Below are 25,535 nucleotides of genomic sequence, written 5' to 3' on the forward strand. Positions count from 1 at the left end.
CGGAGGAGGAGCTGTCGCGGTCAGCCGCCTCACAGCGATGGCGGCCGAGCAGGGCCGGCAGCGGTGGCGGCTGCGGCTACGGCCGGAGACAGCAGTGGTGGCAGTAGCGGTGGGTGGCGGGGGCCTGTGACCGGGAGCCGCCCCTGGGCCCGGGCATCATGAGCCAAGGCCCCCCCACAGGGGAAAGCAGCGAGCCCGAAGCAAAGGTCCTCCACACTAAGCGGCTTTACCGGTGAGAGGGGCCGCGGCGTGAGTGCAGCAAAGGGAAGTGGGGGACAGCGAGAGGCGGGGCCTCCCGGACGGGCGGGCTCCGGTGCCGGGCTGGGGTATGGGTGAGGGAAGAGGGTGCAATTTTGGAGGGAGCGAAGGGGGCGGGGCCGCGTAACCCGGGATTGAGCTGAAAGAAGGAATTGGGTGGGTGGGAGGTTGGGAGGGAAACACGTGGAGGGAATCTCTTCCGCAGTGAGCTTGGGACGGGCACCGAGCTTTACGGATTTGGGGTAAGAAGGTGGAAATTGGGGACTGCGGGGGTTGAGAAAGTGAGGGTGGGGTCACAGATGGGAGAAAAACCCGGAAGGGAATAGTGCCTAGAACCCTGTAAGGATTTACAGGGAAGAGCCCTGGACTGAAATCAAGAGAGGTCTTTGCTTTGCCGTTCACTGTGTGACCTTGGGCCTTAGTCTTCTCATCCTTAAAAGGAGAGATCTGGATTTGATAGGCATTTAGGTCTCTTAGCGCTCCAAGTTTTGGGAATCTGAATGAAAATAAAGAGGCTGTAAGATTATTTGTGTTAGACTGGAAGGGAGGTGAAGGACTTTGAGTCCAGAGTTTTCGTAGGTCATGGGAGCCCATTTCCAGGCATCTGGGGACTCCTGAGCCCTGCTTTCCTTCCAGCCTCATGACTGCAGTCTCTTGCCAGGCAACTCCATTCCTGGTTTCTCATTTCCACAGTGCCACTCACACTTCTTAACATCTGCATTCAGCCTTTCAGCCCTCTGTTGGGAACAGGCCGGGGTGAACATTTCCCGCCGAGTGGAGGATATTTTTGTGTGGGGCAGCTAGAACATGGGTTCTGGATGTGGATCAAAAATAGAATGACACATAGAGACCAAATTGAGTTTTCCACTTTCTACTAGGAATTTAAGAGTTTGGGGTTTGCATTTGGCTAAGGCTCTGGAACCAGAGGTGTTTGCATGAGAAGACTACCGTCAGAGCCACGGGCCCCATCCTGGCAGTGAAAGAGTCAAGAGCATGCTGTCTTTTCCTCCCTTGTGTAGGCATCCTGCCTGGTCTGGCTTCCTAAGCCAGGAGGCCGAGGGGAGTATCGGCTGCTCCAAAAATAGAAACGTGATCCAAGCCCTCAGCCTCTGGGCTCCCACTGTGGGCTGCCCCAAGCAGTCTCAGGGCGGGTGAAGAGACTGGGGTGGCACGTGTGCCTCGTCATGCTGCCGAGTGTCGGTGCTGCCTGTCAGACAGAGCGTGGGCAGTGTCTGCGAGATTCCTCACTTGTCTCCAGCTTTCGGAAATGGCTTTGGTCACCCTTCTTATCATTCTCAAATCTTGTTTTTTCTCAAGCCACTGCCCGCACAGGACTGACTGACTTAAGCTGATATGTTTGCGTGTGTGGCTTACGTGTGTGCACAGGGGTCTCTCTGCTGGTGACTGTGAGTTGTTGGCTTTGGGTAGGGTGGAAATTTGAGGCAGCACATCTCTTTCTATCATCTATTATAGCAGTGGTGATTGGTGGGAAGAACTGGGGGAAGAAGGTTTGATTTCTCGGCCCAAGGTAAGTATGTTATCGGGCTATGAAACTGGCATTGGAGCTTCTGTAAATTTGGGAAATTCCCACAATCTGTTTATAGAAATGAAATTCTGAAATCTTTGAAGCCCCTCAGAAAAGGCAGCTGGAAAAGGGATGCTCAAAGGGATGCAAGCACCAATTATTAATAATTAGGCAAATTTTAACTACTTAAAAAATTTTTAAAAACATGTTTTTCTTTTTTAACACTGTGCTTCACCTAAGATTACAGTAGTAAATGAGACACAAGACTGGTTTTTGCAGTTTTTGTTCTAAATGAGATTACAATTTAATGGAGGAGCTTATGGTCTGATGGGAAATGTAGAAGAAAGTGTGGAATCCTCTAAGGTTTAAGAGTTTGCAGTTAGAACTCCCTGGAGTAGTGGTTACTAACCTTTTTGAATTGAGAATCCTAAGGAAGGCTGTGGAGCCTATCCATGAAAACAATGCCCCCCCACCCCCCCGACCCCAGATCTGTGCATGGCCCTTTCCTGGGGACTAAACTGGCATATCACTGATGGCCACCTGGTGCTGCCTTTGGCATTGAGGGCCTGGCTGGCTAAAAGAGCTTGTCTTCCATCTCTAGGCAGCCCAGGAGGTGTTTGGAGAAATGCTGGGCTCTTAAGATTGTCTTTGAGAAGGCCTTGATTACCATCCCACCCACTCAGCTGGGTGTTGGTGATCACTTCCCAAGTACAGGACAGCTGTTAGGGGTACCGACTGAGCCACCACAAGATGCTAGCCTGCTGTGGCCCACTTTTTCCTGGCCCAGGAGCACATTTCAGTATTCTGAATCAGTTTTGGACTATTTTAGGAATTGTAACTCACTATTTTTCGGTTGTTTTGTGTCCAAGAGCAGTGCCTGATTCATCTGTTCTCACAGTTGCTGTCTGTCATCCTCTGGGTTTTTCCCTTCCAGAGATGATACTTAGGTACCTCTTGGCCATCCATTGCAGAGTTGCCCTGAACTTTTCTCTTAAGGCCTGGAATATCCTCCTCAGGATGAAGACCAATACTTACTAAACACTTACTGTGTACAAGGCATTGTTATGAATGCTTTATGTATTAATTAATTTAACTTGCACAAAATAGGTGATGTTACTAATCCCATTTTATAGATGAGAGAACTGAGATAAAGAAATTAAATACCTGACCCAGGACTGTATAGCTGGTAGGAAGTAGAGCTAGGATTTGAACCCAGGCCGTCTGATTCTAGAGACTATACTCTATATGAAAACAACTGTTTCCTTCAGCGGAATCCAGGAGACCGTAAGAACTTCAGGGATACTCTCATTCCCCTTTCTCTTACCCCATTATTGCAGAACGGAATTTTATGTTAGGAATGCTTTTCCTTTATGTCTGATAATAAGCCAGCCTTTTAATAATAATAATAATTCATTTCACCAATATATATATCAAATGCTCACTATATACCAATGCTGTATTTAAATTACTCTTCACAATAGCCCTTTGAGGTAACTACTCTTATCTCCAGTTTTATAAATTGGTAAATAAGCCTTAAAGAAGTTAGGTAATTTCATCCAAAATTATAGAGTTAGTAAGACACAGCCAGATTCAAACCCTAGATTTTCTGCCTGGCATCAGAGCCTGTGCTTTTTCCATTGAGAGAGCCTGCCTTGCCATATCGGAGTCTCTCCACATCCCCTCCCCAGGGTTGTGACAATCAAAAATGTCTTCAGCATTGCCAGACATCTTCTGAGGGGGCGGTTGTATCAAGATGGAGGCTCTGTTCCTCTTGTTGTGAATGGCGCTCAACCTGCAGCCATTTGGTTTCCCTACCCCTAATTCTGTAGCTTCTCCTATAAGATTAGTATATGGACCATATGCATGGCTCAAGGGCTGTTTGCCTATAATTCCCTGCAGGGCTGTGGTGGAGGCCGTGCATCGACTTGACCTCATCCTTTGCAACAAAACCGCTTATCAAGAAGTGTTCAAACCGGAGAACATTAGCCTGAGGAACAAGTAAGCTGAGACTCTATAAACTACACATCCTTAGAGTTTCTCTTTTCCTCTCCACCTGAAACTCTGTCATATACAGACATGTTCTCTCTTATCTCCTGACTTCATGGTGCATAAATGGTCTGTGACATCTCTGGCCTTCCTAAGAGGGAGAGGGGACCCCTCACTTTCTGCAGCTTCCGTATGTAACAGACTGGTGCCATTAGAGTGGTGTTTGAGTTGGGGGAATTGACTGTACTGCATAAGGAAGGAAAGAGAGATACAGAGGCCGAGTAGAAAGGAGAGAACGGTGCAAGGGAAGAAGATGAAGATTGTGAAGATTCTTAACTGCTCCCGCCTGTATCTTTTGGGGCTCCACTGCCTTCTAGGACTGCTTGTCTTGTGTCCTACTGAGTGAGCCTGGATGTCTAATGGGAGACACAGATGTCTGTCAGTTGGGGTGTTGGCAGGTGCCTTCTTGCCCTCAGTTCTTGTGTCCCCCACGAAGGGATGGCCAGTCCCTCTCATGCTTCTCTACATCCTCTTAGGCTGCGTGAGCTCTGCGTCAAGCTTATGTTCCTGCACCCGGTGGACTATGGGAGGAAGGCTGAGGAGCTACTGTGGAGAAAGGTATACTACGAAGTTATCCAGCTTATCAAGACTAACAAAAAGGTAAGTGGAGGGCTTCTCTGGTGGCTCAGACAGTAAATCCGCCTGCAGTGCAGGAGACCTGGCTTGGATCCCTGAGTTGGGAAGAGTTCCCTGGAGAAAGGAATGGTTACCCACTCTAGTATTCTGGCCTGGAGAATTCCATGGACAGAGGAGCCTGGCAGACTACAGTCCGTGGGGTTAAAAAGAGTCAGACACAATTGAGCAACTTTTGCTTTTCAAGAGGAGGTTGTAGAGCTTGGAAAGAAGTTTGTCTAAAGAGGGGAAGCTAAGGAATGAAAAGACAGCTAAGCAACTGGCCCAGAGCATGGCTGTAGGTAGGGATATCAAGGAAGAGATAGAAAGGAGGGAGGGAGTCATATAGAATTAGGATTAGGAGAGGAGGGGAGCCTGACCCTGGGTAGGAGACCAGAGAAGGAGATCTAAGGGTATAGGGGTGACTCGTGAGTAAGAGGAGAGGTGGATAAAGTTCCAGACTTTATCCAGTTTCCAGAGCCAAAAAGATACGTTCATTTCTTCAGTGAGATAAATATGATTAGGGACGGGGGAGCAGAACTCTGATCTTGCTGCTTAACTGGCCCCTTCTTCTTCCCTGTCTCCAGCATATCCACAGCCGGAGTACCTTGGAATGTGCCTACAGGACACACCTGGTTGCTGGTATTGGCTTCTACCAGCATCTCCTTCTCTATATCCAGTCTCACTACCAGCTGGAACTGCAATGCTGCATCGATTGGACCCATGTCACCGACCCCCTCATAGGTCAGTGAGATCTGAAAGGTGGGCTGGAGGAGCAAGTTGGTTTGTTTCTACTTTGGCCTTCTTATCCCTCAGTATCTATGTACCTTGTGACCCAGCCAAGCTGTGAAGATTCTAGAAGACATACAAATGCTTCATGAAATTTGGATTTAACCAAATAAGCATGTGAGTTGGGGTAAAGATCTTCAGGAAAGAGAGAGGCCTCTTTAGTTTGGGGTTATAGACTGATGTAGAGCCAGTGGGAGGGGTGGAATGATCTAGAGAAAGTCTGGCACTGGAAGATGATATTGATAGCATTTTTTTTCTGCCAGTTGGATTTGACTGGCACTTTCTTTTAACTTTAGAGATTGTTTCCTAGTATTTGATGAAAGTATTAAAGTATTTAGAAATATTGGGAAAATCATGGACAGTCTTTCAAGCTAGTGCAGTCTCTCTTTTATTTTCTGAGGTACTGGAGCTATGGTTTATCTCCTTCTCTAGTTGATGGTTTTCTCTTCAGTTTGACTGTCCTTTGGAGCTCCTTCCCTCTTCCTGCTTCCTCCAACTCCCCTTGCTCTTCATACCTCCCGCCCTGCCCCTCCCCTCACCAGCAGAAAGACATTCTGGGTCAGAGATGGAGCTTATGTCTGTGCCACTGTGTGGCAGCATTCTCTGATCAGAAGGCACTCTATTTTCTCCATTTGAAACACTTAAGAACAAAACAATGGGGGGTTTCCTGGTGGTCTAGAGGTAAGGCCTCAGCACTTTCACTGCCGGAACCCTGAGTTCGATCTCTGGTCAGGGAACTAAGATCCTGCAAGCTGCACGGCCAAAAATAAAGCAACGTTAATCCAAGGCAGAATTCATAGGTGTCAAATGAGATTGACAGGAGGGTCCATAGCCTGAACGAAGATGACGAACCCTTATTTCAAAGAATTAATTCCCCAAACAACTTTATCTCCTTATAGATATTTCTCATTCAGCCAACTCAGCAACATCTCTATAGTAAATATTGGGAAGGGGTTCTCAGAACGAGAGCTGCATACCTAGGAGAGTGCCTGCAAAATGGAGGGGGATACATGGATGGTCCTAGAGCCAGATTGTCATTTGGATCCCAACTCTGTCACTTACCTGTTACTTTGATTTCTTTAACTGTAAAATGGAAGTAATAAGAGTAACTACTCCTTGGGGTTGCTTTGAGGATCACTTCAGTTGGCCTTGTGATACACTTAGATCAGTACCTAGCACATAGAACTGCCTCCCAAATAGCTGAAGCTCTTTGAAGTCCCAGGGCTGCCTGGGTAAAGGGAGGGGTGAGAGCCCAGGCGACTGTGCTCTGGCCACCACCTGTCCTCAGCTCAGACAAGTCTCCTCCACAGATAGGCTCTTCAACAGGCTGCCTTAGCCGTGAGCTCCTCCGCCAGGCAGAAGCCAGGAGCATTTCCTTTGCCCTCATCCATATGCCATTCTTCCTGGGCAAGTTTCCCATCTTTACCCAAACCTCTTACCTTTAGGTGGAGAGTGGCTCCCCAAGGCACCCACAGCTATACTTACACTTGACTTCACTTCTTCTTCTTTCCTGTTAACCTTCCTGTGATGACCTTTCACATGACCTTTCCCCAGGCAGCTGTCATAGGTTGAGGACCCTAGACCATCTCTTCCAGTTCCTTCCTGTCCAGTGAATGACTCCTACCCGGGAGCCTCTGTGTCCCTACCTCTGTCTACCTGTGAGCCTGTGTCTTGGATGGGCGTCATCTCTGCCCCATAAGGCTGGGCTCCAAAACTAGACCTGGATTCTTGATCTCCATTCTCCACCTAGGAAAGGTGTTTTCCAGAGGTAAGGTCAGAGGAATGGGCTTATAAACCTCTCTCTCTCTCTTTCTCAGGATGCAAGAAGCCCGTGTCTGCCTCAGGGAAGGAGATGGATTGGGCACAGATGGCATGCCACCGATGTCTAGTGTACCTGGGGGATTTGTGTAAGAATCAGAACCTTTCATTTTTCTCTGTTTTGGGCTCCAGGACAGGCTCCAGCCATTCAAATTGTTGGTACTACTGTTTAAGCGACTGGAGGGCAGGAGGAGTAGTTTGGGCTCTGATAACTTTTCCCCTCCGGTCTGTTCAGTGTTTCTTTCTCTTCACTGTTCTTCCATGAGTCAGAAAGGATGAGTGAATGCAAGAAGAAGGGGAAAATGTCTTTGTGCTTTAAGAAAGTCAGGATGATAATCTGGTTTTAGTAGTAAGCTTGGAAGGTTTTAATTTGATGTCCTTCTCTTTTGGAGTTTTCTTTTCATAGATTCCTAGGGGAATTACGGTTAGACCTCAGGGAGGACTTACCTACTTGAAGTATGTTTCTCAGAATGGAAAAGGACTCTTGCTTTATGCCCCCTGAGTCGCTAATCCTGATAGATAAAGACCTCTAGTCCTATTAGGCTCCTGGTGTGTGGCTTTTGGATGCATTATCTGTAATAGACCTGAGGTGCCTCTCCCTGCCCTTATCCCACTCCTAAACCCTTTACAGGTAGGGGGCACAGGGAGAATCAGGCTTCCCAGGTGGTAAAGAATCCATCTGACTGCGCAAGAGATACAAGAGACATGGATTCAGTTCCTGTGTCGAGAAGGGAGGAGAAAATGGCAACCCACTCCAGTATTCTTTTCTGGAAAATTTCCATGGACAGAGGAGCCTGGTGGGCTGTAGTCCATAGGGTTGAAAAAAGTAGAACATGAGTGAGCAGATGCAGGCGCGTGTGTACACACACATACACAGAATCAGCTGTTTCACAGTAGATTGACCTAGTGTCATTAGTAATGTCTTCTCTCTAGAACTGAGCAGTTGAATTCCAGAACCAAATAACAGAAGTTATTTCAAGCATTAATATATACTGTAGCTCCCCTTCCTTGGGAAGAGATAATCAAGAAGAGCCTCTTTACAAACACTAAATATTCTTTACATTTTGGACCTACCAGCAAGGAAGAGAGTTGAACAATTTGCCCATAGTCATGTAGACTTCCAGTTGTGCCAGAGACCCAGACAGCCTGCCTTCTAGCTCAGGTATCTTCCTCCCAGGCTCCTATTACAGCTCTCTAGGGTGGACTTCCAGACTAGGGGAGGTGTTTTCTGAAGCATGGAATCACCGTATTTCTTTTCTTCCTCCCCTCCTCCTACAGCACGGTATCAGAATGAACTAGCTGGCGTAGACACTGAGCTGCTAGCTGAGAGGTTTTACTACCAAGCCCTGTCAGTAGCTCCTCAGATTGGTAAGTGGACCCCTCACTGGGGCCTCCCAACCCAGCAGCATTTTCTAAGAGTAAAACAGTGTTGAGATGGCAGGCAGGCATACTCACTTGCCCCTAGGTCCTCCTGACTCAGTTCTTTCATACTTCACCTTGGTTCTGAATTCTTTCCCGAGTAACGCACACTCTGAAGATGGTGGAAGAGGAAGAGAAATGGGAGGGTCTTGAACTGAGAGGGAAGGAGGCAGAAAAGAAGGGAAAGAAGCTAGCTTCCTCATCTCTAGTGTCTGTAGAAAGAGGAGGCTGTGCTTCAGCTGCCACTGTGGAGGCACAGTGAGGGAAGAGATGAGGCTAAAGTACAGAAAGAGATGGCGACTAGCATGTCAGAAGGAGAGCTCAGAGGCAAGAGACTGAGCCGAGATGAGAGGGTCCTAGGCGTTGAGTCCGTGCTGGAAGAGCCAGAGCTGCTGTTGAAGGAGCGGCACCCATCAGCGCTGAATCCCCGAGGGCTAGGTGGGATTAGACGGACAGAACATGAGTCTGGGATCAGTAACCCTCTGGAGGAACAAGATTAGCTGCTGATCCCCCGAGAGGCCAGTGTCCCCTGCAGAGCCACTGTTCTCCACGCGAGTTCTCTGATGCCTAGCATGGGTGGGCCTGGCATCTTTCGGTGAGTGCTGTGGCCACAGACTGTGTGACTCCTCTTTCTCTCCAGGAATGCCCTTCAACCAGCTGGGCACCCTTGCAGGCAGCAAGTACTATAATGTGGAAGCCATGTATTGCTACCTGCGCTGGTGAGTGTTTGGCAGCTCTTTTCCCAGCTTTCACGTCTGCACAGTTCCTGCTTTGTCTTCTCTCTCTCCGTTAAGGTAGATGGGAGAATGGTGAGGTTAGGGTGCCCTCCTCGGGGACCCTGCTTCCTGGCAGCCCTGCTGCTTTTCGCACAGCCGCCTGGATTTGTAGGCACTTGGGCAGCTAATGTCTGCTATCATGAAATCTAACAGGATAGCTACCTTCCTGAAGAGAGAGAAATTGGATATAGTTGGTAAAATCGTACCAAAGTAGCCTTGCTGACAAGAACTTCAGAATTGCAGAGCTTCAGTGTCTTGAAGTGACAGGGATGACAGACAGCATGGGGAGGATCAGTTTAGCTGGGTGGATCACTGCTTCCCTGGGTCTCATTCTTATTTCTTAGAATTAAAAACAACAACAACAACAAAACACAATTTTTTCAGGACACCCAAAGTTGGTTTGACTTAGTTTACTAAGTTACCATAACCAAACACACGTGTGACTGATATGTAAATGAAAAAGCCTTTGATTAAATTTTAGTGAGACGTAAACTGCCAGGAAACTCACTGTTGCCACCTAATCAGGGCCAGAGTCTACCTGAGAAGCCAAATCATTCTCAGTAGTTACATAGTGAATTGGCTTTCAAAGCCCAGAGGGAGTAAGGTGGTCTTATAGGTTAAATGATAAACTACTGAAGTGTAAATTATGATACCTAATTCTGCCGTAGAATTCCAGGCTGTGGTCTTTGATTCACCTGGTCAAGGAAACCTATTTTCAGTATTAATAAATATTTGCCCTTATCTAGATCAGTGCAGACTGGCCTCCCATCCACTGTATTTTTATTGTTTTTTTTTTTCTTTTTAATTGAAGTATAGTTGATTTACAATGTTGGATTAGTTTCTGCTCTACAACAAAGTGATTCGGTTATATATACCTTTTTAAAACTCTATTTTTGGTTGCTCCGGGTCTGTTGCCACGTGCAGGCTTTCCCTAGTCGCAGTGCCTGGACTGTTCGTTGTGGTGGCTTCTCCGACTGTGGAGCACAGGCTCTTGGTGTGTGGGTTCAGTAGTTGCAGCCTGTGGGCCCAGTAGGTGTGACTCTTGGACCCTAGAGTGTGTGAGCTTCAGTAGTTGTGGCTCACAGGCTCTCGGTGTGTGGGCTCCGTAGCTGTGGCACGAGGGCATACTTGCTCTGTAGCATGTGGAATCTTCCTGGACCAGGGATCAAACCCCGTATCCTCTGCGTTGGCAGGCAGATTACTATCCACGGTACCACCAGGGAAGTCCGGTCTCTAGGCTTTTCTATCATGGTTTACCACAGGATGGATGTTGAGTATAGTTGCCTGAGCTGCACAGCAGGACCTGTTTCTTCATTCTAGATGTAATAGTTTGCACCTGCTAACCCCAAACTCCAATCCACCCCTGCCCCGCCTTTCCCTGGGCAACCACAGTTCTGCTCTCCAGGTCTGTGAGTCTGTTTCTGTTTCATAGATAAGTTCATCTGTGGCATATTTTAGACTCCACATACAGGTGACCTCCTGTGGTGTTTGTCTTCTTCTGACTTCACTCAGCGTGATACTCTCTAGTTCCCTCCATGTTGCTGCACCTGGCCTGACTTCATTCTCTTTTTAAGGCTGAGTAGTAGGCCGTTACATAGTATAATATATGTGCACCTGTCTTATTCATTCAGCTGTAGATGGATATTTACATTGTTTCCGTGACTTGGCTGTTGTAAATAGTGCTGCTATGGCTCCAGAGGTAAAGAACCCACCTGCCGATGAAGGAGAAGTAAGAGATGTGGGTGTGATCCCTGGATCAAGAAGATCCCCTGAAGAAAGGCATGACAACCCACTCCAGTATTCTTGGGTTTTTTTGGTGAATCCCACAGACAGAGGAACCTGGCAGACTACAGTGCGTAGGGTTCTGCAGAGTTAAGCATAGCCAGAACAACCTAGTATGCGCACGTGAGCACAGGGGTGCATGTGTCTGCCTGAGTTACTGTTTTGTCTGGGTATACACCCAGGAGTGGGATTGCAGGATCATAAGGCAACTCTATTTTCAGTTTTTTGAGGAATCCCATACTGTTTTCCATAACGGCTGCACCAGTTTACATTTCCAGCAACAGGGTAACAGGGTGAGCTTTCTTCCGCCTTCTCCCACATTCATCATTCATGTATTTATTCTCACATATGATTACCAGGCTTCTGCCCTCCCATTGCGTCTTTCCCATTCCTTGTATGCCTTCCAGGGAATGCCCCCTTACTTGTCCTGGATCCCGTATCACATTCATAATTATGATTTAGGGTGAGCTACTTGCAAAGAGAGCCAAGTACATCCAGGTTTGAGAGGTGCCCACTAAGGTCCTCTACTATGCTTAAACAATTCTATCTCATGTTTTGTACGCTGGGCATTTGCCTACGCTCAGTCTGGGTGTCCTCCTTCTGGTGGCATTGTCTAGGGTCAGGCAGTGGTATTCGGCTGGTCTGGTGTCTGATGTGTCTGGAGAACTGGCTTATCTGGACCCTTTTCCCTCTCCTTTTAGTCTTGGGGCCTTTCCATGTGGTGTCTTCCTCAAGGTAGATGGACTTCTTACATCGTGGCTCAGGACTCCCAACAGCGAATAATGGCCCAAGAAACCTGAAACTAGGGTCTGCCCGTCTCTTACGGCTTGGGCCTGGAAACTGGTGGCATCACTGCCAGAATGCTTTCTCGGCCAAAGTGTTTCAGTGGCCGAGGTCTCCCACCCCCGCACCCTGCCAAGGTTGAAAGGAAGGTGACATAGAACCCACTTCTCAGTTGGAGGAATATCAAAAAATTTATAGCTGTATTTAATTCACCTCTAATGTGTATTTCTTCTTTTTTATACCTTGCTTTTTATAGTTAAAAGATGTTTCAGGGACTTCCCTGGTGGTCCAGTGACACAGAATCGATCTCTATTTGGGGAACTAAGATCCCACGTGCCGTGGGGCATGACCAGAGGAAAAAGTGAAATAATAAAAAATTTTAAAAGACATTTCAAAAAACAAGACATTTAAAAAAGTATAGCATGTTGTTAGTCTTTGTGGTGGGGCAGATTGGGTTGGAGATTGAGCTGTACTGTGTTTAGCTGCGTGACCTTTGCATTACTCGATCTCTCGAGGCTTCATTCCCTAGTCTATAATGTGGGCAGTAGTAGGGTACAGTGCCTGACAGTGGGGTGCTCAGTACATATTTGCATTTGCGTGAATATTGTGAAGATTAACGAAAATAGAATATGTAAATATCCTTAATGCTTGTTAAATGCTGCCTATTAAGTGCTCTGCTTTTAAAAAGATGAAAAATAGTGTATTTCAGCAATGGTGACTAAGTTATGTTTGTAACATTGAATGGGATTAATTGTCCCATATCTGGATGAGAGGAGATACAGATGTCATCATTACTCTGATTAATCTGAAAGTTGTATGTGTGTGTTTTTATCAGGAAAGATAGTTTTCACCCTCAGTCTGTACATGAAAGAGGCGGCTGGGGGCCGCCTGTATTTACTAGAAACAGTGCTCCTGGGACATCCCTGATGGCCCAGTGGCTAAGACTCCACACTTAACGCAGGGGGCCCAGATTCAATCCCTGGTCGGGGAACTAGATCTCACACACCACAACTAAGACCTGGCACAGCCAAGTACAGAAATAAATATTTAAAAGAAAAACAGTGCTTTCTGAATCCCTGGAAGACTGACATTTCCCCTCTCCTCCTCTGCCAAGACTCAGTAGCTCACCTCTGTCTCCTTCAGCATTCAGTCGGAAGTGTCCTTTGAGGGGGCCTATGGAAACCTCAAGCGGCTGTATGACAAGGCAGCGAAAATGTACCACCAGCTGAAGAAGTGTGAGACTCGGAAACTCTCTCCCAGCAAGAAGCGGTGAGTGGGGCCTGTGGGAAGAGGGGGCTCTTCTGCAGTTTGTACAGTAGGACCACAGGGACTCTGGAGCTGTTCGCCATCTACCTTGGGCTCCTCTCATTTCAGATGTAAAGACATTAAGAGGTTGCTGGTGAACTTTATGTATCTGCAAAGCCTCCTGCAGCCCAAAAGCAGGTGAGTAGAGGAGAGTGTGAGCAAGAACTGTCTCCTGGGAGCCCCATCCACAGTGGCTTCTTTATGGCAGGGGACTTGGAGAGGAGGGAGTGGGCTGGCGAATTCTGTCTCTCGATTGGAAATTCTTTAGCTGGTTAGTCCTTTCTCGGCATCCCTCACTGTCTCACCCTAGGTTCCATGCCCATTCTCTGGGTGGCTCACCCTCTGGCAGATTGGGCGCTTACTGGAAGTTGAAGGAATGGCCGAATGGGAAGCCCACCCACATCCCTTCCGCTGTATGTCTGCCCTTCCCGTGTTATTCTGTCTGCTTTAGAGATCAGCCAGAACTGAGTCCCCCTCCTCCTCTCTGAAGTCTCCCTTGTAGGATCCCATAGTCTTTTCTCTGAATCCTGTATTCCCAGCTCCTTGTGCCTGCCCCAGCCCCCAACACTGACCTCCCATTACTCCTGCGCTTCCACAGCTCCGTGGACTCAGAGCTGACATCACTTTGCCAGTCAGTCCTGGAGGACTTCAACCTCTGTCTCTTCTACCTGCCCTCCTCACCCAACCTCAGCCTGGCCAGTGAGGATGAGGAGGAGTATGAGAGTGGATATGCTTTTCTCCCGGACCTTCTCATCTTTCAAATGGTCATCATCTGCCTTATGGGGGTGCACAGCTTGAAGAGAGCAGGTAACTCTCCCTATGTCCCTCTTTTCTCTCCCACTGGCTTCTGGGATCCTCACTACCCTTTTCTGCAGCTCCTTACCCATAAAGTCGCTTCCACAAGTCATCCCATCACTACCTGCGTCACTGCCTGGCTGTCGGAGAGAGCCCTGAAGGAGCTCCTTGTGAACAGACAAAGGCAGCAGCGTGGTCCCACCCCCTCCACCCTCCCACACCTGCAGACGCACGCAGCCTTGTCTGGGACCAAGGCAGACAGAGTGGTTGAGATGCTTAACTGTTGATCCAGACGGAATTCAGACTTGGTGGCAGTGGGGGCGGGGGCAGTTAGTTTCTGCCAGAGGTATACGTAGAGCAAGGTCAGATGGAAGGGAGAGAGAGACGGGACTGGGTGTGAACGTGCTTGGGAAGGGGCCTGCGTGAACCCCTCAGAGCTTGGGAGGCTGAGGTGGGACAAGAGGAAGCAGGATGAGCTGGCACATTCCACATTACAGGATGGGAGTGCAGAGACCTGAGAAATCTTTTTTTACCTTAGAGAAAGTTTTCAGAGGTAATTAAATCCTTGGGAGAGTTGAGAACAGGTGAGATGAGGTTGGAATTAATGGTGCTTCCTACTCTTCAGGGCCCTCAGCCCCTAACACTGGCTTTCCTGGGTTTAGGATCCAAGCAGTACAGTGCAGCCATTGCCTTCACCCTGGCCCTCTTCTCCCACCTCGTCAATCATGTCAACATCCGGCTGCAAGCTGAGCTGGAAGAGGGCGAGAATCCCGTCCCGGCATTCCAGAGTGATGGCACAGGTGCAGGGGTGGGGGAGGTTGTGGCTGTGGAAAGGTTAGCGTGGGGTGTGGGGATCATGGGAGGGGAACATAGGTGTGGCGGGGTGAGGGGGCTGTCAGCACCTGCCGGTGTCCCAGTGCTGACCATCCTCTTTCCACAGATGAACTGGAGTCCAAGGAACCCTTGGAGAAGGAGGAGGAGCCGGGTCCTGAGCCTCCTCCTGTAGTACCTCCAGAGGGGGAGGCCAGAAAGAGTCGGAAGTTCTCCCGCCTCTCCTGCCTCCGCCGCCGCCGCCACCCGCCCAAAGCAGGTGATGACAGTGACCTGAGTGAAGGCTTTGACTCAGACTCAAGCCATGACTCGGCCCGGGCCAGTGAGGGCTCGGACAGTGGCTCCGACAAGAGTCTTGAAGGTGGAGGAACAGCTTTTGATGCTGAGACAGATTCAGAAATGAACAGTCAAGAGTCCCGATCAGACCTGGAAGATATGGAGGATGAGGACGGGACACGGTCCCCAGCCCTGGAGCCATCTCGGGCCAGGTCAGAGGCTCCTGAATCCCTCAATGGCCCTCTGGGCCCCAGCGAGGCCAGCATTGCCAGCAATCTACAAGCCATGTCCACCCAGATGTTCCAGACCAAACGCTGCTTCCGACTGGCCCCCACCTTCAGCAACTTGCTCCTCCAGCCCACCACCGAAGCACCCACCTCGGCCAGCCTCAGGCGCTGTGTCAATGGAGATGTGGACAAGCCTTCAGAGCCAGGTACGTGGGCCTCTGTCCATCGTCCTGCTCTGGTCCACACCTCTGTACTGTCAGCACTCACTTGAGAGAGGCTGCTCTTTTCTCCGAGTACTTCTCATCCCTACCCTTGCTGCCTTGCTTCCGACCTCTGCCTATAGTGTGGCCCAGGAGCTTTTCCCTGGGGGTCCCCTCTGCTCGCTTCCTCATTCTCAGCTCCCAGCTGACTTTGTGGTCCCATTCCCACCTGGCCCTGCGGGTTTGGGGCTTTCCTCCCCACACAACGCTGTAGCAATAACTTCTCCTGTGCTGTCCCAGGTCCTGCCAGGGCTCCTGGAAACTAGAGTGGAGGGCAGGTGGATTAGAACAAGACATTTCTCCTGAGGGCCTTCCCCTGAGGTGCAGAGGGAGCACCTGGTCAGTGGTGGCGAGCGTCTGTGGCGTCTACACTGCAAGCACTGGGCTGCGCTTCTTAGGGTCTTGGCCTGTTTTAACTTTCACGGCAGTCTTTTTTTCTTACTAGTTGTTTGTTGTTGTTTAGCTTTTTTGGCCATACCTTGTGACATGTGGGGTCTTAGTTCCCTGACCAGGGATTGAACCCGTGCCTCCTACATTGGAAGCACTGAGTCTTTACCACTGGTCCCCCAGGGAAGTTCCCACGGCAGTCTTGTGGGAGAGTCAGCATCCCTCTTCTAAATGCTGTCCTGCTAAGCTTCTGTGCAGTGCTCCTTTATCCTGGAACATGCTTTCCCTCCCTTGCTCTGAGTGTGTTGCTTGGCTGATTCTCACTTGCCCTCTAGATTTTGGCTTATACGTACTTGGTCTGGGAGTCCTCTGAGGGTCGGCTTCCTGTGATCTCCTGTAGCTTCTACACCGCCACAGCTTCCAGCGCTTCCCCGTTCAAGTGATGCTGTCCGTTGGCTTGTACGTGTGCCCACCAGTACCACGAGCCTTTTGAGGGCAGGGCAGTCCGTGTTTTGTCTGTTGCTGAATCCCCATTACCAAACGCAGGGCGTGGCACAGTGCTGGGACTTAGGAACCACTGAACGAGGAGAAGCGAGGAAGCTGACGCTGAGAGGGGGAGTGTGGCCTGCGTCCTGTTCTAACCTGCAGGCTTTCAGAGCCGGGAGCTGAAGTAGTGTTAAATTCCGTACCCTTTTTCACCCTACCGGTAGCTCCTTTCCGACTGTCTGCCCTGCCTTTTGCACAGAATGAGCACATCATAGATGTCAGTTGAGTGAGTAGCTGCAGATCTCACAAATCAGCTTGTATTTTAAAAAGCACGAGGCTCTTGGCTTAAAAGCAGTCAGTTAGTGGGCCTAGAGAAGTCAGGCTGGAATCTCATTCCTCTCTTTTCACATCAGAATTCTTCAGAAGAGTCCAGGCAGGTGGGCGCACGCCCCTCAGAGAGCCGAAGTCTGTTGCCGTGTGTCTACTAGTTGCTCATCCCAGTTCTCTGTCTCCCACTCCCAGCCTCTGAAGAGGGCTCGGAGTCGGAGGGAAGCGAGTCCAGTGGGCGCTCCTTTCGGAATGAGCGGAGCATCCAGGAGAAGCTGCAGGTCTTGATGGCCGAAGGCCTGCTCCCTGCTGTGAAAGTCTTCCTGGACTGGCTGCGAACCAACCCCGACCTCATCATTGTGTGTGCGCAGGTGCGTCACTCCACACCCACTGCCCTCTTTAGCTCCCAGGGTGTGAGGGGAGGACTGGGCCAGCCACAATGGGGCGTGGGAATCCCCTCAGCTGGGCTGGGCAAGACAAAAGTTATTGTGAAGCACCTGTTCTGTGCTGGTCCTAATGCTTTTTACAGGCTAGGCTTAGGCATGACCATTGCCCTCAAAGAGCCTGTGGCCTGGGCTGGGATACAAGTCCTGTGGACTGGGAAAGTGAGAGAGCTGCTTATTCGGCTTTGGGTCCCCAGCGCTAGGCATAATGCCGGCTATAGTGAGTAATGTTGGTGAAAATACATGTTTAAGAGCTAACCTTGGTAGGTAAACATCAGCACCCAGAGAAAAGAGAGGGCGCAGCGTGGCAACAAAAGAGATGGGACTAGGTGGTGGCGGGGTGCACAGATGAGGTGCAGCTGCTATGGGCAAGGGAATGGCTTAAAGAGTTCTGCAGCTGGAGTGAGCAGTGTCAGAGGTGGGCTCCCATGCAGGCTGGCTGGGTTGATGGCGGCCTTCTCCTTCCCTTCTCAGGTTCAGAGACTTCATCTCAAGCCTCTGGTGTTCTGAGGCTTTTCCTCAGGGTGGTTTTATTCCAGAAGCAGACCTGCCTGCTGTGGAAGACCCTTTTCCCTGTCGGTCGCCCTCTTCCCTCTCGAAGAGAGAGTTTAGGTCAGGGCCAGGCACACCCTGGGGCGTGTGCTTGTGCCTGACAACAGCTAGTTAGTCACTGTTAGTCATCGAGGGTGGTGTAGTGAAGATGGCGGTGCAGGCTGCTTCCCCAGAGAGCTGGCCCAGTGTGTGCACCTGGAGGGCTGAAAGGAGGAGTTTGTGCCAGACAGAGAGACGCTTCTTCCAGCACTCTAGCTTTTTCCACTACCACGAACCAGAGAGTTCTTCCTGTGGTTTCACACCTTCCCTTTTCACGAAGCCTTCACTGCTGATGAAGTTCATTGAAGCTTCAGGGTTCCCCTTCTTCATTCCTCCCTGTTTTCCAAGTCCTCTGTAAGCCCCACTTGTGTTAACTTTTTTGTTAACGCTTCTAGGCATGTGACCATAGCCCCAGACCTCCCAGATCTAGTGCTTTTCTTGTTCACTGCCAGCCTCCAGCACTGCCCCAGCTAAAGGCTTCCTCTTCTGTCTCTCTCTCAAGAGCTCTCAAAGTCTGTGGAACCGCCTGTCTGTGTTGCTGAACCTGTTGCCAGCTGCTGGCGAACTCCAAGAATCTGGTGAGTGAGTCCCTGGCACTGCCCTCCCTTCCCTGCTCCCTCGCTGGCCCACGGACTCCCCCATCCCCATCCTGGTAACCTGGTGCTTAGGGTAAGGAGGTTAATGCGATTCACTGTGTCACCTCCCTAACACACAGCAGTCATTGTGGTCTGGGCTCCTCTCGTTCCCTGCCCCGACGCTGCCCCGCTGTCGGCAGGTGGCCTGGGCCACCAGGGAGTGTGCTTGCTGAGCGGTCCTCTAGCCCTTCCAGTTCTGGTCTCCTAAAGCTCTGCCTGATGGCCCTCTGGACCATCTCTCCTTTCCTCCCCACATCTCTCCCCATCTTCTGTCCAAGGAGTATATCCTGCTTGGGAATTCCCAACGGGAAGCACTGTGTCCCTCTGACTGGGGGCTCCCACAGCGCAGGGGTCTCATGTGTCCTGTTTTCTCCCCAGGCCTGGCCCTGTGTGCTGAGGTCCAGGAGCTTCTTGAAGGTTGTGAACTGCCTGACCTCCCATCTAGCCTGCTGCTCCCAGAGGACACGGCACTTCGCAACCTGCCTCCCCTCCGGGCGGCCCACAGACGCTTTAGCTTTGATACAGCTCGGCTCTTGCTCAGCACCTTAGAGGAGGTGAGGCTGTCACCCCCCATGCCACAGGCTTTGTCTCTGAAGACTCGGTAACAAAGCAAGAGCTCAGGCTGGGGGTGGGGGTGGGGGCCAGGCTGGCACCCCTGCCATCCAGACACAGAGCATGTCCTTGGCTGCAGGTCTGAGTCCTTTTTCACTAGGTGAACCATCTGGGCTTCCTGTCATTCTTGGCAGGATGTCCATCCACAGTGTCTCCCTTTGTAGGACAAGCCATCTTCCCCTTCCCCCACCTTTTGGAGAGGACAGAACAAGTAAATTATTAGGGCTTTAAAGTCTCTGTTGATCTCTTTTTCTCTTCTGAGCCCAGCCTCCTCTAAGCTGACTAGCAAACAGAGAAAGTTGGAGCTGGAAGGGAGTGTGCTGCCCATTAGTCCAGTGACTTTCACCCTTGAATCTGTGTCACCACGTGGGCCATCTGGGGGCAGCAGAGGGAAGCCAAGTGGACTGGCGCACCAGCACCATGCACACGGGCGCACACACACACAGCTCACACAGCCCCTCTGGCTTCTCCTCCAGCCAGAGCAGGTTGGCTTTATACTCTGTTTTATATTTTAGCACTCTAGATTAAGATTTTTGTTTGGTTGGGAAAGAAGGGTTTTGCTGACCAAGAACATAAGTTGAAATGGTGATGTAGTTTGTCCTCTCGCTGTACACGTTAGGATCGGGCCCTAGAGGAGAGAGATGCCTGAGAACCCAGGTCTCATGTCTCCCAGCATGTGGCCTTGTCGCTCGCTCTCTCCTCCACCCTGAGTCCTGCTTCTCCAGTCCTTCTCAGAGTCTCCTCCCCCTACGTGATCACTCTCTTTCTGGCAGCTACAGGTCTGGGCCTCGGTGCTCCTCTTCTCCCTACACACCCCAAGCCTCTGCAGGGAGCCCGTGTTACTGAGGGGGCTGGACTGGCGGAGGGCGGGCAGGGGAGGAGGAAGGAGCCCCGGTTGGGGCAGGTGAGCCTGGAGGACCCTGCTCAGCCAGGCTGGCTCCCGTGTCTCCACAGACAGTCGTGCGGATCTGCTGCATACGCAGCTTTGGCCACTTCGTTGCCCGCCTGCAAGGCAGTATCCTGCAGTTCAACGCAGAGGTCGGCATCTTTGTCAGCATCGCCCAGTCTGAGCAGGAGAGCCTGCTGCAACAGGCCCAGGCCCAGTTCCGCATGGTGAGTCAGGCTGCCCCTCCCTGCCTGCTCTGCTCCCGCGGGCTCACTGAGAAACCACGGCCAGAGGCTCAGACATCCCGGGGCCCTTGACTGAAGAACCTGGTCGTTGGGGCCAGGGCAAGGGAGACCGAGCCTAGGGGGACCAGAGGGCAGGCAGAGAACTAGGGCAGGTAGAGGGTGAGAGGGGCTGTGAGCAGGGGCAGCCTGGCACCACCGCTGTGTCTAGACTGGGGATTGAGGGCCATTTCTGTCACCCCCCAGTCTGAATTGAGCAAGTCACTTAACCTTGCTAAACCTGTTTCCTCACCAGTTACATAGGAATAGTAGAATCAGCTCTATGGGGTTGTGGTGACTAAGGCATGGTAGTGAATGTCAGGCACTTTGCATGTTGTATTATGCAGTGTGTGTGCTCAGCAAATGCTCCTTGACTTAGGTTCCTGCATCAAACACCTTGCAGGAACCTCCCATCCCACAGGAGCCCCAAGAGGAGGAGGTGGCCTGTGTGGTTTCTTTTGCATTCCGTCATTCATTCTACAGATACTTACTGAGAATCTGCTTTGTATCGGTAGTCTAGGCCTGGGGGTTACAGCTGTGACGAGACAGGCCTGTGTCTTGTGGCGCTGATGCTTTGTGAGCAGCATTCTGGGCTCTGCAGTGGGGCCTGCACAGCCCTGGCATGTTGTCCTCCCCCGGCTCAGTGGCACCGGCACATTTGGGGTGGTGTCTGGCGCAGCAAACACAGCCCGTGTGTCTTGGCGAGCCCAGGAGTTCTTCCTCACCTCAAGCCAGTCTCCTCCCCCATTTTCTTCCTTTCTCCAACCACAGGCTCCCCCGCCTCTGAGCACCTCCTTCCTGCAGATGGCAAGGAGCACTGGCTCCCCAGAAACTCCCTTCCTTGCTGTGTTAAAAGCAAGCACATTTTGTTAAAAACTAACCTTTTGTGTTAAGACTTTTATTCCTATTCCATAGGGGGAAACAAGGGGGGTTACAAAAATAATTATGGGGAAGTTACACAGCTCAGAAAATGTAGAGTGTTTTGCAGGCATTTCCTTTGGCCTAGAACTCCTGAAGACTCCTCCTGGGGGGCGGGGCATACTTGAGAGCCCCTCTGCTGCTGGACACCACAGGCCACTCTGGAGCCAGGCCACACTGCCTGCTGGGACTGCATCCTGCTCCGCCCGAGGCAGGGTTTCCACCCGGAGGGGCTCAGCCCCCGGGGGTGGCAGCAGCGCGCTCCTTGTTATATTGCCACCTCCCATCATTTATCGAGTCTTCCATGTGCAGCGCTGCCTTGCGTGTGACATCTCAGGTGCTTGCATCCTCATTTATAGGCAAGGAAGCACAGAATGTCAGAGGGAGGTATGGGCGACTGAGCCAGGGCCCTGGAATCCGAAGACCTGGCTCCTGTCCTTGTTCTGAGCGGCTCTGGGAGCTCAGCGTCTCCACAGGCCGGGGGGCCGCTGCTCCTGCTCTCCAGGCTCTAGTGTCTGCTTGGGTTAGGGAATCCCTCGTTCCCCATCGCCTGGTCTCCTGCCTCCCTTCTTTCCTTCTCTACCGGCATTTCTCAAGGGGACACTCTGGAGGGGTGAGAGGTAGACACTTCCTACTGATGGTATAATTACCAACACTAAGAAATTAGGATTGGTGCAGCACTATCAACTACAAGCTTTATTCAGATTTCACTAGTTTTCCTACAAATCTTTTTTTTTCCCCTTGAGGATCCCACATTACATTTGATTATTAATGTCTCCTCAGTCTTTCTTTGTCTTTTGATGATCTTGATACGTCTAAAGAGTACTGGTCAGCTGCTCTGTGGAGTGACCCTCACGTGGCTTTGTCTGGCATCTTCTCATGATCAGGAGGAGGCTTACATCCCAGGTTACTATTTTAAATCCTCACTCTGATGATGCCAGTTTGTTCATTAAAGAGTCTTTAGTGGTTCCCCATGTCTTCCAGAATAAGTCCCCATTCTTAATTTCATCTTTAGACCATATTCATCTAGAAGACAAAGGAAGACCATCACAGGGCTTTTAGTCAGGGCCATGGTGGACCACAGATGGTTTTTGAAAGATTTCCTTGGTTGTCAGCAGAAAAAATGGGTTGGAGGCAGAAAGCAGAAAGAAGGTGGTTTTAATAGTCAAGGTGGGGGGTACTGGCTTAGGCCAGGGTTGTGCTTTGAAAATAGAAGGATGCAAAGGGATGTGAGTGACTTTTCTTTTTTTTTTTTAAGGAGGTACAGTCGACAGGACTGGGAGGCTGATAACTTCTGGGGCTAAGAGAGAGGAAAAAGTTGAAGCTGGTTAGCTTTCTGACTTGACAGATGGTGGTTTATTTAGCAAGCTGGGGAACATGGGAGGATTAGAAGCAGCTTTGGAGAAGCAGATTGGGCTGTTGAGTAGGCAGTTGGGTATATACATCTCGAACTCAGGAGTGGTGAGGTCTGGGCGATTTTGGAAGAAGTTTGCAAGTGGATGGCGACAGAAAGTGAAGGGTTGCGTGTTCCCTGGAATGGACGGTGTTCCCTGGGAGGAGGGGCAGATGAGGCGGGCAGAGGTGAGACCAGACAGGTGCTGGCCCCACCTTTTCCCCTTGGGAGGTGTTCAGAGTGCACCAGAATGGCATTTTGGCTCCCACGCCTACCTTCCCCTCACTTAGTGGGAGCGATAGAGAGTTGACTTATATAAGGCTGTACCTGTTTCAGACCCAATCCCTGTTGGAGTTCTTGATCACTGGAGAAAGGAATATTCTCCCAGTGCCTTGTCCCAAGCTTAACACCTGTTTCTTTTTCCCCTTTGTAGGCACAGGAGGAAGCTCGGCGGAACAGGCTGATGAGAGACATGGCCCAGCTACGACTTCAGGTAGGAAGCCAGGGCCCAGCACTGCTTCTGTCCTGATCTGTTGCCGCCTGAAGCCCCCGCTCCGCCCGCTGTGGGCCTCCATCTGGCCCTGACTACCCTCACAGCCTCATAGACTGCCCTCCACTGCTGACTTGTCACTGAGCCTTTGTGCTCCCATTCCGCCTTCACTTCTCTTTTCCTTCTCTTCCTCTTAACCCTTGTTCCTGTCTGCGTTTCCTCTGAAGCCATTCATAGAAATGGCAGCAGGAGGAGTCCCATAAGAGCCACCTTGAGAAGCATTCTGCCCACACGCAGCACCCCCACCCCGACCCTGCCTTCTCTCAACAGCTCGAGGTCTCTCAGCTGGAAGGGAGCCTGCAGCAGCCCAAGGCACAGTCAGCAATGTCTCCCTACCTCGTTCCCGACACCCAGGCCCTCTGCCACCACCTCCCTGTCATCCGCCAGCTGGCCACCAGTGGCCGCTTCATCGTCATCATCCCAAGGACAGGTGAGTGTCTTGGAGAGGTCGGGGCACATGGCTGAAAGAGAATCTGGCTGGGGGTCGAGAGACCCTTACTTGGGCCCAGTTCACACACAGTGGCCTCGGTCAAGTCCAGCCACCTCTCTCAACTTCGGTCATGTCATCTGAGAAGAGGGCATGACCATCTCTGTCAAACCCTGACTCACAAGGAGGTTGGGAGAAGCAGGTGAGAAAATGTGAGGGAAAGCAGTTGGTAAGTTGCCAAGTGCATTGTTGGCAGAAGGCCAGTCAGACCTTCAGGGCTCCTGGGGGCTGCAGTGTGTCCTGGAGCGAGTGTGGGTGCTTCTGCAGAGCCCACGTCACAGCAGCCGGAGCTCATCTGTTTTGTCCTTCCCCCACCCTCACCATGTCCGCCAGTGATCGATGGCCTGGATTTGCTGAAGAAGGAACACCCAGGGGCCCGGGATGGGATCCGATATCTGGAGGCAGAGTTTAAAAAAGGGAACAGGTGAGTGTAGGCCTGGCTGGACCTGTCCTGAGCCCAGGTCAGCACAGATGCCTGCGTGTTCCTTGTGTAAGACACACGCTCGTGGTCCCTGCTCACAGTTGGCTCACGGCCTGGGGAAAGAGGCTGAGGATGTAATTATTAGTCGGGGGTTAGGTGCTGAAATGAACAATGATTGGAGGAGCCAGGAGCCCTGTTGGGGAGCACTGGCCTGCTGTCCATCTGCCTCTGGGGCAAACATGGGATCAGTGTCAGTGGGGAGAGGGGAGCAAGCCCCCAACTCAAGCCTTGGGCGCTTTTGCAGGAGTCTCTCCTGCTTTAGGTGATCAGGTTGACCAGGGGCTTCCCACGGTTCAGGGGGGTGGGGTGGCAGCATGTAGGTGCTCAGCCCAGCACAGGCCTGCCCTTCTGCCTTTGGGGCCAGAAGAGGACTAGGCACTGGGTGTTGGGAGGAGGGAGAAAGCTCCCCGCTCTCTGCTGGCTGGCCCACCCTCCTCTGCATCTGCCCTTGCCTGGCCAGGAAGCCACACAAAGCCCTCTTGTTTGGACCTTGTCTCCAGAAGCACTGACTTGAAAAGCATCCGCTGCTTCTCCCCACCCAGCTTCTCCCCAGGGAGGAACCAAAGAAGTGATGTTATCAGGAGGAGGAACAAGCAGGGCTCAGCAGCTGGGGAGCCACTTAGAATGGCTCCAGACGGACCTGCGACATGGGAGACGCCCCTTTCCCTCCCGTGACACGGGGTCTCTGTGCCACAAGGGCCCACTTTGTGTGAGCTGGGCACCCCCCAACCCCTGCCCCTACCCCTGCCACTCTCCCGTCTCCCTGCAGGTACATTCGCTGCCAGAGAGAGGCAGGGAAGAGCTTCGAGCGGCATAAGCTGAAGAGGCAGGATGCCGATGCCTGGTAACATTTCTGTCTGCACCCCTGGAACCCCAGATACGCTGCCTGCCCTGCTCTTCTGTGGGCATGCCCCAGGAGAGAGAGAGAGGGCCGGAGACTCCAGTCACAGGCAGCAGGCCCAGCCTGGGGCCAGGCGCCTCTGTGGGTCTCACCCTAGAGGGAGTGAGAAGCCACCCCAGCTCTGGGGCCCCTGTGGCCCTGAGGCCCTTGGGTGCGGGGCCTCCCGCACCGGCTCTTTGCCCGGCTCCTGGAGCTCATCCTCCAGGCCGGCTCCCAGAGCCCACTGCTCCGAGCTGCCTGGTAGCTCTTGCTGTCTCCTGGGCCCCTCCCCATCATCCCAGCTTCCCCTCTGCCCTGGGGATCTGGTATTCAGGTTGTGCTAATGCTGGGACTTGGCCCTCCTTCCCCCTCCCCTCCCCGCTCCAGGACACTCTATAAGATCCTGGACAGCTGCAAACAGCTGACTCTGGCCCAGGGGGCAGGTGAGGAGGACCCGAGCGGCATGGTGACCATCATCACAGGCCTTCCACTGGACAACCCTAGCACGCTGTCAGGCCCTATGCAGGTGGGTCATGGGGTGATGTTCAGGGAAGAGCGGAATGGGAAACAGGTAGTGGAGTCAACTCCCTCAGACCAGACAGCTGTCCTTTTCCTCTTCTACCACCCCTTCCCCAGCCCCTCAACGACTTGTCCCATAATTTAGGAGGTCAGGCCC

General features: G+C 51.4%; 1 protein-coding gene across 2 annotated transcripts in view; it reads left to right on the plus strand.

The window, feature by feature from the left end:
- SMG5 (SMG5 nonsense mediated mRNA decay factor) overlaps nt 1-25,535 on the plus strand; it is a 26,987-nt gene continuing 1,452 nt past the window's right edge. Inside the window, exons 1-21 of one of the 2 annotated variants that reach the window (XM_040230275.1) lie at nt 1-232; nt 3,683-3,781; nt 4,306-4,429; nt 5,029-5,185; nt 7,048-7,137; nt 8,327-8,416; nt 9,108-9,186; nt 12,952-13,077; nt 13,183-13,251; nt 13,712-13,920; nt 14,571-14,708; nt 14,849-15,448; nt 16,898-17,073; nt 18,239-18,314; nt 18,750-18,925; nt 19,938-20,096; nt 22,895-22,954; nt 23,282-23,441; nt 23,832-23,922; nt 24,749-24,823; nt 25,247-25,385. In XM_040230275.1, coding sequence (XP_040086209.1) covers nt 159-232; nt 3,683-3,781; nt 4,306-4,429; nt 5,029-5,185; nt 7,048-7,137; nt 8,327-8,416; nt 9,108-9,186; nt 12,952-13,077; nt 13,183-13,251; nt 13,712-13,920; nt 14,571-14,708; nt 14,849-15,448; nt 16,898-17,073; nt 18,239-18,314; nt 18,750-18,925; nt 19,938-20,096; nt 22,895-22,954; nt 23,282-23,441; nt 23,832-23,922; nt 24,749-24,823; nt 25,247-25,385 — 2,967 coding nt within the window. In that variant the 5' untranslated portion in view covers nt 1-158. Of the gene's footprint in view, nt 233-325; nt 501-3,682; nt 3,782-4,305; nt 4,430-5,028; nt 5,186-7,047; nt 7,138-8,326; nt 8,417-9,107; nt 9,187-12,951; nt 13,078-13,182; nt 13,252-13,711; nt 13,921-14,570; nt 14,709-14,848; nt 15,449-16,897; nt 17,074-18,238; nt 18,315-18,749; nt 18,926-19,937; nt 20,097-22,894; nt 22,955-23,281; nt 23,442-23,831; nt 23,923-24,748; nt 24,824-25,246; nt 25,386-25,535 lie in introns of those variants that run through there. The other variant, XM_040230276.1, reaches the window with a different exon arrangement.

Source organism: Oryx dammah, unplaced genomic scaffold, assembly GCF_014754425.2.
Source record: "Oryx dammah isolate SB20612 unplaced genomic scaffold, SCBI_Odam_1.1 HiC_scaffold_28, whole genome shotgun sequence".
Classification (NCBI taxonomy): domain Eukaryota; kingdom Metazoa; phylum Chordata; class Mammalia; order Artiodactyla; family Bovidae; genus Oryx; species Oryx dammah.